Genomic DNA, 10,546 nt, shown 5'->3' with positions numbered 1-10,546 from the left:
GTTTTCTTCATTAAACTATAAAATTATATGGTCACTGAGCTCCCAGCCAGCAAGGTCTTCACGAGTGCAGATCGTATATAGCAGGGGTCCTCCAAACTTTACTGTGGATTGACAGCAGCTGTGTGTTTGTGTGTGTGTGAGGGGAATGGTTTCACACACGCAATCTAAGTCCCATGCATGTGCAAATGTAGCTTTGCATGCTTGCCTGCTGCTTTGGCAGCCCAGTTCCCTCCCAATAGGCCGCGGCCTGTGTGTTGGGAACCCCAACACAGAGCTCACAGAGAGTCAAATAGGCACTAGCTTGATCTTATTACAGGAATAATTGACACTGAAAAAAGTGCAGATGAGGGTCTCTGGCATCTTCCTGTCTGGTTTAAGAACATCTTGTATTGCTAGGCATTTAGCTTTGGAATAACAGATTGCATTTTAACAGCCGTTTATTGTTTTAAAAAAGTATCCCTCATAATACCTGGACAGGAGAAACGGGGGATTTTTAATATCCTTGAAAGTCGAGATGTAAAAAGATCCAGGTTCTATATCAAAGCTATTTATGATTCAGGGAGAACATGTACCTAAGTGAGTTAAATTTGAGATAAGTGGAAAAGGTAACAGTTAAGTTTATTGTGGCTGACCTGTAACAGCAGGCAGAAAAGTAATAGGAGGCTGAACTTCAGTGCTGTAGAAGACTCCGTGAGAATATAGTGATAGCTAAGAAAACGAATCGATGAGGCATCAAAAAAGGTTTTATTTTAGGCACAAATTACTTCAGACATATGCACGAGCCAGCTCTCAGGAGAAGGTTCTCCTGCTGGGAAATATTGAAGAGCATGACCAGCACCAAGGTGGATGGACTCCGTTTCAGTGGCAATGAGTGTACCATTGGAAAATCGGAAGGACCAGATCATCATGGAGAAAATCTATCTAGGTCAGGAGTGTCAAACTCGCGGCCTGTGGGCCAGATGCGTCACACACTGGCCACCCCCACACCGTTTAGCAAAGGAAAAAAGTTGATACATCATGTGACAACACTGACGATGTGAGTTTGACACCCCCGATCTAGGTGGTTGCTAAGAGTAAACAGCCTGATGCTATAATCAATACATGAGAGCCAGTTTGATGCAGTGATTAAAGCTCCAGGCAAGAAACCAGAAGGCCTTGAGTCTTAGTTCTGCCTTTGATACAAAGCCAGTTGGGTCACTTTGGGCCAGTCAGTCCTAGGGAGGAGGGACCAAGGGCAAGCAGTTTATGAAAATCTTGCTAAGAAAACTGCATGAGGAGACAACACTGAATTAAAGGTATGTACACACACCTAATACCTGCCCTGGAATTAATATGAATAAATGGTACAGAAACATATCACTTATATGTATGTCACGCGCTAACATCACATCACATATTGATAGGATAGATATCACAAAGTGGATTATCACAAAATGCCAATTTAGTATGTGGTAGCTATGAAAAAAAAATCCACGCCAGCAATCATTAGGAGAGCAATTGAAAATAAAAATGCCAACATTGTAATACCCTATACCGAGCCTATGGCACGTGTGCCACAGGTGGCATACAGAGCCATATTGGTGGGCATGTGAGCATTCCCTAGCTCAGCTCCAGCATGCATGCGCGTGCTGACCAGCTGATTTTTGGGCCTTCTGAGCCCTCCGGAAGTCAGCAAACAGAAGGGGGTGGGGAAGGCTGTTTTCGCCCTCCCCAGGCTCCTAGAAAGCCTCTGGAGCCTGGGGAGGGCAAAAAGCGGGCCTACTGGGCCCACTGTGCCATCACATGCCAAAAGCAGGGGAAGCATGGGGGGGGGGTGTCGCACGTGCATGCCTGGGGGGGGCAGGGCGCATAGAATTATGGCTGTGGGCACTCGCGCACGATCACCCCGCACTCCCCCAGCTTTTGGCACGCGATGGCAAAAAGGTTAGCCATCACTGCCCTATACAAATCTATGGGATGTTCACAGCTGGTTTGTGCCCAGGACTATTTCCCCTGCTTGAAAAAGGTGATATAAAGCTGAAAGAACTGTAAAAGAGAGCAGCTAAAATAACCATGGGTCTTCAGCACAAAAAGGCTAGAATATTTTGGGCTCTTTAAGCTTGAAAAAAGGGAGATGGGGCAGGATTGAGGTATATAAAATCATGTATGACATATAGTATTTTGAGAAATTCTTTCCTTCTCTACTGACAGTAAAAGCCAGCCAGTGAAACCAATGAAGTAGTAAAGGAGATTTTGTTTTTTTAAAAAAGCAATTCTTCATGCAGCACATTACTAACGTGTGGAACCTATTTATGATGCAATGACTAGAACTTTGATAGCTTTAAAAAAAATTATAAGTAAATGAATGGAGAACAAATCCATCAAGCTCTTATTAGTTCACTTCAATGCTCCCATCCAGTTGGGGGCAGCATGTGTCTGAATACCAACTGCAAGGAAAGTGTTCTTTTTCTGTCTTTTTCTCTTGCTTGTGGAATTGGTTCATGTGCAAAGCCACACACTAGACAAGACTGAGGCATCAGGTCTGTTCTTAGGTTAGTGAGGAATGCATTTCAGGCTTAAAGCATCAAGAACTTTTGAGATCCACTGTTGGAGCCATGATGGTACCTCATTATTATAGGCACCTTATTCCCAGTAAATTAATTTAGCTGAAAACATTTCAGCCATTTCAAGTGACTATTTCCTACACTGGAGACAATAATTTCCTTTTTAATTGTTTTTCCACTGAAGAAAAAAACCACACAGTGACAAAGTCAGGGTTGTTATCATGGTTAGAATTTGTGAGGAGAGGGGGTAGCCCACTATTTCTACCTATTTTTCAACCTTGCCACATCTGGTCACACAGGTATTAGTAGGCACAGTTAATAGTCATTATGATAATGCACATCAACATAAGTTATTTAAAATTATATTTCCTTGAAATGCAGTTCCTTTGACTTTCCAGATCGCTTAAGAATTGTTTCAAAGCTGTTTTTGAAAGTAAGTTATTCTGAAAGGAATCGAAAGGTGATCATTATACCTGTGTTTCCCAAAGAACTTTTTTATTTGCATGTGTTAAAGACAAGAACAAATGTAGTAACACAAACGGGGGTGTCTTTCTGCAGCTGAAAAGTCAGAAGTTATTTATACAGTCAGATGATTTATTTATAAAGTTACTAGCTGTACCCGGCCATGCGTTGCTGTGGCCCAGTCTGGTGCTTCCGCTGGGCTAAAAGAGCGAGGCTGAAGTTCCAAACTCTCCACGAACATTTGGTGGGCGTGGCCAACTCGACTTCACTCACTTTCATCAGTCACATGACAGCCCCGAGCCACGCCTACCCAGCTGGTGATTAGGGCAGAGAACCGGTTGCTAAAAAACAATGGGAATCACAAAATCCTCCCTCTCTGTCCCCCCCTCTCTCTTTGTATCTCTCTATGTCTCTCTCTCTCCCCCGTCTGTATCTCTCTATGTGTCTCTCTCTGTATCTCTCTCCTCCTCTCTCTGTATCTCTGTCTCTCTCTCCCCCCTGTATCTATGTCTCTCTCCCCCCGTATCTCTCTGTCTCTCTCTCCCCACTCTGTATCTATCTATCTCTCCCCCCCTCTGTATCTATGTGTCTCCCTCTCCCCCTCTCTGTATCTCTATGTCTCTCTCTCTCCCCCCCTCTCTCTGTATCTCTGTATGTGTCTCTCCCCCCTCCCCGGTCTCTCCGTATTTCGCTATGTCTCTCTCTCCTTCTCCCTCTGTTTATCTCTGTCTCTGGCCCGGCCTCTTCTGCATCCCCCACCATCGCCCTTACCTTTTCAGGCCAAGCCTTCGCAGCTCTCCACACCACAGCAGAAACTCGGGGGCCCCCTCCGTCCTCCCTACACAGATGTTCTCTGGGGGCTCGACGGGGAGACGCATAGCAGGGAAGGGGAGGGAGGGAGGGGGTACGCGGGGGTTCAAGGCTGGTTTGGGGCTTCCCTGCCCGAAGGAAGCGGCAAAGCCAGGAGCCACGCACACCCCACTGGACCACTGTTGCTCAGTTCTCCTCCCCCGCCTGCCAAGGGCAGGGGAATGATTAAATCCCCTGCTCTTCCAGGCGAAATGAATGTAGGAAGTTAGCACCCACCCTTTCCTGGAAGAGTGAAATATTTTAGGAAATATGAAAAAGGCAGAATATTATATTTCCCTGGGATAAGCATGTTTTGAAGCAGCTCCCATCTTCCTGCCCCCACCCTTTGTCAATGGGCCATTAAGGCCTGGGCCAGTCTATTCTACATAACAAAGATCTACCTCCTTCAGGCAGAGCCATAGTAGGAATTGCCAAAGATCCAACAAAGATAGGATTAGCCCTCTACACAATATCAGCAGAAACTCACCATATGTGACCTGGGAAGCACATGTGACCATCAGCCAGCAAGGCTAGCTAAGACCCCCACCCCCTGGGAGTCTGACAACCAATCAGGATACTCTTTCTGGGCCCCAGGAAGTTCAAAGCCAGAGAGAGCATAAAACCCAGGGACTCACTGTATCTGCCTTTTTCTGTTCAGGAACTCAAGCCATGTGATCCTGTCCACCATTAAACCTTCTTTCCAAGCAGTCTCCATGTCTCCAGTGTCTTTTTCCCCACTTGGAGCAGAACCTAGAAGAATGTTTCTTCCAACACAAAGGAGGGCCGGCCATCCTCCCTCCTGCCCGTTTCTGCCCCCCGAAGCCTCCCCGGAGAACCTTTTCTGCCAGAGGCCGAAATTTTCGTGTAGGCTCCATGAACTGCCAGAGCGCCCACCTGGGAATCAAAGGCGGCGCTGGTCAAAGGCGACCCCGAGGCTCCAGTTGCCTCCATCTCCCGCTCACTGACCGGATTTGCATAGCACCAGTTAGCAGCTGGTCTTTCTGACCTCATGCTGGGCCAGGCGTGATTCAGGCCAGGCGAGGGACGGAGGGTTCCCACTCGGCGGACCCAGGCAGCCTCGTTGCCAGGTGTTCTTTGGAGGGAGCCCCGAGAGCGGCTGGCGAGGGGGATGGGCAGCAGTGGCGGGCGAGGCTAGTTTGTGGGGTGGCCAGTGGAGGGGGAGGTCAGAGCCAGGCTCAGGCGGGCCCCACCCAGCCCTAGAAGTGCCGGCTGCGAAGGCTTCCCGGTGGGGAGCCGGCTGCCTACCTGTCAAGCCTGGTGGCAGGATATGGTCCTCGGGCATCTCTGCCTTCCAAATGAGCAGTTTCTTGGAAGCAATATGGAGAGTCTAAATATAAGGAGCAGAAATCTGTTGAGCATAATCAGGGCTGGGAGGCTGCCATGTTGGTTTTACGTCCAGCAGATGGCACTGTTTTTCAATGTTTGTCAATGTCTTTCAATGTTTTTCATGTTTTTACCTATCACAGGTGTGACATGTATATAATATAGGTATATAAAAACACGCCCGTAGTCGAATGCAACGTTGTGTCAAAATTTGAAAGCAATCGGTGAAGAACTTTCGGAGATGTGCGGTTATGTACAAACGGACATTTACATTTTTATTTATATAGATCAGTGTTTCCCAAACTTTTGACATATGTGTACCCCTTCTATAATTTTCGTAACGCTGAGTACCCCTCATAAAAAACATAAAATAACATAAAAAACACTGCAATTCTCCGGCGTTTAAAGAGCTCCGCGGCTCAACGTCAACTGTTAATGTTCCCGCAGTTTAAAAATGGCCGAACCCGAGCTGCGCGAAGGATGCGCAGAAGTTCCCGCCATAATGAGTTGCGATACGATGTACGATGGCCCCAGTTCCCGTGTAAAAACGGCGATACGCGCCTATTTCTTTCCTTGTTCTGTGGGCGCAGCTAAGCACGGTGCAGTGGATATTCCCACGTGATCCCCACCAAACTCCGGTGCAACGCGTACCCCCACCAAACTCTTCCCGTACCCCTGGGGGTACGCGTACCACACTTTGGGAAACACTGATATAGATTATAACACATTTTCTGTAGCTTTCTGCAGAGAAGAGAAACAATGCAAGACACAAACAGCTGTAAATGTGAAAATATTAACTTAATGGATTCATTAGGTAACAGGTAGAACACTATATTTAGTTCTCTGGTATTTCATCTTCATAGGATTTTTAATATTCCCTAGAGACAGTAGCCAGGTAACAAATGATTAAGACACACTGAAAAATGCTGTTTCCAGGGGTTTTTATTCACTTTGAGTATCTCAATTACATATATATTAAATTGATAAAGAAGGATATGTATCCTGACTTCCATGACCTTGTGAGTACAGTAAATGAGCCTGTTTGTATATTGCACAAGTTTCGATATGTTGGAAGAAACATCCTTCTGGGTTCTGCTCCAAGTGGGGAAAAAGACACTGGGAACATGGAGACTGCTTGGAAAGATGGTTTAATGGTGGACAGGATCACATGGCTTGAGTTCCTGAACAGAAAAAAAGCAGATACAGTGAGTCCCTGGGTTTTTATGCTCTCCCTGGTTCTGAACTTCCTGGGGCCCAGAAAGAGTATCCTGATTGGTTGTCAGACTCCCAGGGGGTGGGGGTCTTAGCTAGCCTTGCTGGCTGATGTAATCTTTCCAGGTGCCATGTGGTGAGTTTCTGTTGCTAGATGGGTAGAGGGCTAATCCTATCTTTGTTGGATCTTTGGCAATTCCTACTATGGCTCTGCCTGAAGGAGGTAGATCTTTGTTATGTAGAATAGACTGGCCCAGGCCTTAATGGCCCATTGACAAAGGGTGGGGGCAGGAAGATGGGAGCTGCTTTAAAATATGCTTCTCCATTTCTCATCCAGGGAAACATAATATTCTGCCTTATTGATATTTCCCAAAATATTTCATTCTCCTAGGAAAGGGATGTGTGCTAACCTCCTACAGATATATGGTACATTTGTCTTGCCTGCAGTGTGAAAAGCAGCCCCTAACCACCTACAACTATGAGCACCTATGGTACATACTCTCACATATCATTAATATATGTATAATGTTTAGATCACGAGAAAAAACTACTAGTAAGACTTGTTCCTGGCATAACTTCAAAAACCCTGAAGACAAATCCAGGCTCTGTGTGTTGTTTCCACCCTAATGCATATTTCTTTATTAACTTTTTATACAGTCACAACCACAAGTTTCTTGGTAACACAAACACATACCTCCATGGTTTAAAAAATGTCCATAGCTCAATTAAAAATAGAACACCCCCCCCTTAACATTCAGTCTGAAAACGGTGTAAAAAGGGGGAAATATTCACAAAACACCATGTTCTCATAATTAAGAAAGATCTCTACCTTGAATGGCTATCAGTGTTGGGATAAACTAAATTTCCAGATGAAAAGTGCTCTGTAGCACAGTATCCTAATGGAAAAATGTCACACAAGTGAAGAAACATGCACACTCTTTCCTGAGCTGTCTGTTTCAGACAGGTTGATTTTGGTTGGAGGAAATGCATTTAGATCTCCCCAATCCCCAAAACTCTCCCCAAGAGAGTTTTCAATCTCTCTTCCACTCAATTTAGGAAGGTTGGCAGTATAAACCAACTGATGAAGACCATACTTTTAAAATAATTGTTGAATAGGATTAAAATTCCATTGGATTCTACGGTGGTGGCAGTACTGCCTGTGTCATTCAGGAAATGGAGGCCAGCCAACAAGTTAAACGAATCAGGAAAGCAAAAGTTTTAAAAAAAATCAGATTATTATATATTTATCACAAAGACAAGATTAAAGGGAGATGTTATTTATTTATTATTTATTAGTCCAATTTATATGCCGCCCTTCTCCGTAGACTCAGGGCGGCTTACAATGGATTATAGCAATAGCCTGCATACTTTTTTGTATATACCTGCTTATTAGGGCTTTCGGGCCCCCACTAAGCGGTGTTGTTCTATACTAAGTTAGCTTATTGCCCCCAAATCAGGATGTTAGTTGCTGTTAAGCATGTAAGACCTGTTCATGCAGGAAGCATGGCTGAAAAATGCAAGAAAGATGATTCTGGCTAACATTAAGAGACAAAACTTAACAGAATGAGCTGTTTTCTATAGTTGGAGGTATTTAAAGAGAAAGACTGAACAGTTATTCTTCAAGTATATTGTAATAGCACCCTACACTACAGAGTAGGAACTTAGATCAATTCCAGCAGACCTGTTCCAGCAGACCTCTTAATCCTCTCCTGGACTCATCAAATACTAGCAAAGAGTGTTTTTGTTTTCAATCCATTACAAGCATGTTAAATTGTGTATTTTTTTTTAAAAAAAGATTATGGTCAATGTATACAACTTTGTCCAATAAGAATACCACGAAGTTTTGTCTAATTTACTGTTTGCTTTTTTAAAAAGTATTTGATGAAGAGGTGAAGGTTGGCATGACACTGTAGTTGAACGACTACTTAAGTTTCACTTTCCTTTCTCCTAGTCTTTACCATCTCAGTTTTGTTTCTCTAGGAAACGGCTGATTAACTCACAGCCTCTGTAGGCTACAATAAAAACATTGTCCAAAGAATTAACCAATGTGAGACACACCTGCACTATAATTAACAGCAGCATTGTGTGTAGAAAGATGATCTTCGTCCAATTTTTACAGATCACTGCTTTTATTTTTAAAGCTCTACATAACTTCTGAATAAGACATGTAGTCTTATGACATGTTACATTCCCCCATTTTAAAACTTCCTTGTACATATCACTCAAGGTAAATTAAACACCAAATTTTCATGGGATGTTATTTCAAACCTGGCTTACGACAATCTTTGCTGGCAAAAACTGATTAACTTGCTTAAACAAACTATTATTCAGTCTCCTTAAACATTTCAGGAATTGTTTCCTCGTTCAGTACAGCATTGCACATTTATGTGTTATTTTCTATACTGATGTTTCTAAATATTTTCCTCCATTAGCCCCGTGTTCCAAAATGATGCAATTTATAAGCAGCATATAAACATGTTTCCCAACCTTGGCAATATTAAGATGTGTGGACTTTAATTCCTAAAATTCCCAAGCTAGCATGCTGGTTGGGAAATTCTGGGAATTGACTTTCACACATCTTAACTTCAACAAGGTTGAGAAACACTGAATAGAAGACTGTTACCTTAGATTAGATCAGGGGTCTGCAACCTTAAACACTCACTTGGACCTGTTTCCCACAGAAAAGAAAACACCGGGAGCCACAAAACCCTTCCCGTGCCTGACTAGTTCTTGAGCGGCCACAAAACTAGCATATGTAGTTGAATTAAACGTTCTGTTTTCTTCTGAAACTTTTCTTTTCTTGGATTTATCCATGGTTGGCCTACTGGGGGTGTGGGGTGTTGAAAAGCTCAATAAATTGCGTGCCGGTGGGTGTCGCACATTGCCAGTTGTGACACATATTTTGAGTGAGACGAAGCCGCAGCAGAGGGGTGAAAGAGCCACATGCGGCTCCAGAGCCGCAGGTTGCTGACCCCTGCCTTAGATGAATAAGTTGTCATATATTTTCTCAAATATACTGATCTCCGGGGCAACAACACCACACCCAGGAATGATGAACCAGCATCAAAACCAAAATATTTCCTGGAATTTAATCCTGAGGCAGGCCACCATTTCAAATTGCCCATCGGTTGTTTTCCTCTCACCTGCACCCTCGCTTTCCTTAGGCACCCTTTTTAACTCTCCAAGATGAGGCATGTGCTAGCTGTAAATAGTATAGGCGGCCTTGCTACAGGGAGGATAAAGCCCCTTGCCTCCCCATGAAGCCGCAAACCCTTTGGCCATAATGCGTAAGTCCCTAAAATACTACGCGTTGTTTCCTCTGTTTCGGCCAATTCAACGCGGAGGAGGAGTAGGAGTAGACGAAGAGGAGTTTTTGCAACGGAGCGGCGGGCTTCTTTTTGCACGCTCGCAAACTATTGCAAGGCAGGGCCTCCCTCCGTCCGTATCCTCCCGGCCTCCCTCACCCAAGCGCTGCGCCGGCCAAGCTGACGTCGCGGGGCCGTCCCTTGGCCGGGGGAGGGCGCCCCCGCTCTGCCTACTCGACGGCCTTTAAGACCCGGAGGAGGGACGGCTCCGGACAGGCGGTTCCTGTGTTGACAGCCGCCGGAGTCGCTCAGAGCCGGAGGGAGCCGCCTGGCGAGGCACCGCGAGGGGCGCCGGGCTTTTGCCCCGGGCGCTCGGCATGGCCTTTATGGAGAAGCCGCCGGCTGGGAAAGTGCTGCTGGACGATACGGTGCCGCTGACAGCCGTCATCGAAGCGAGCCAGAGCCTGCATTCGCACACGGTGAGCCAGGAGAGAGGAGCGGCTGGGCCCCGGCTGGGCTGCGGCACGAGCGCGGAGGCACCCGGCGGGCGTGGGGCGCCCTGCAAGAATCCGCGACCCGCGACCCGGAGAGTACGGGAGTTGCGTGCGGGAGGATTGCTCTGGTTTTTCCAGTGCCGGGAATTTTTTTTTTGCAGAGCTTGGGCTCCGGCTGGGCATTATGGGTGTCGAGCTGCAACCCCATCTGGAAGGGCCCTGATGTGTGCGTGTGTGTGTGTTGGGGGGGGGGAGGCTGGTTGCAGGCGTGGGCGCGAAGGAGCCTTTCTTTCCAAGGGGAGCGAGGACGCCGTTTGATCCGGGCAACTGAGCCTCC

At 45.9% G+C, this 10,546-nt stretch overlaps 1 protein-coding gene across 12 annotated transcripts in view; it reads left to right on the top strand.

The window, feature by feature from the left end:
* Nucleotides 1-7,262: 7,262 nt before the first annotated feature.
* The window catches only part of PXK (PX domain containing serine/threonine kinase like), a 53,228-nt gene continuing 49,944 nt past the window's right edge, over nucleotides 7,263-10,546 (top strand). For all 12 annotated transcript variants that reach the window (XM_060684296.2, XM_060684294.2, XM_087883755.1 and 9 more), the window contains exon 1: nucleotides 7,263-10,194. In XM_060684296.2, the coding sequence (XP_060540279.2) occupies nucleotides 10,093-10,194 (102 nt within the window). In that variant the 5' untranslated portion in view covers nucleotides 7,263-10,092. The remainder of the gene's footprint in view (nucleotides 10,195-10,546) is intronic.

The sequence above is a fragment of the Pantherophis guttatus genome, chromosome 2, assembly GCF_059756535.1.
Source record: "Pantherophis guttatus breed Tessera chromosome 2, ASM5975653v1, whole genome shotgun sequence".
NCBI lineage: Eukaryota > Metazoa > Chordata > Lepidosauria > Squamata > Colubridae > Pantherophis > Pantherophis guttatus.
This window is presented reverse-complemented; position numbering and strand designations above follow the sequence as displayed.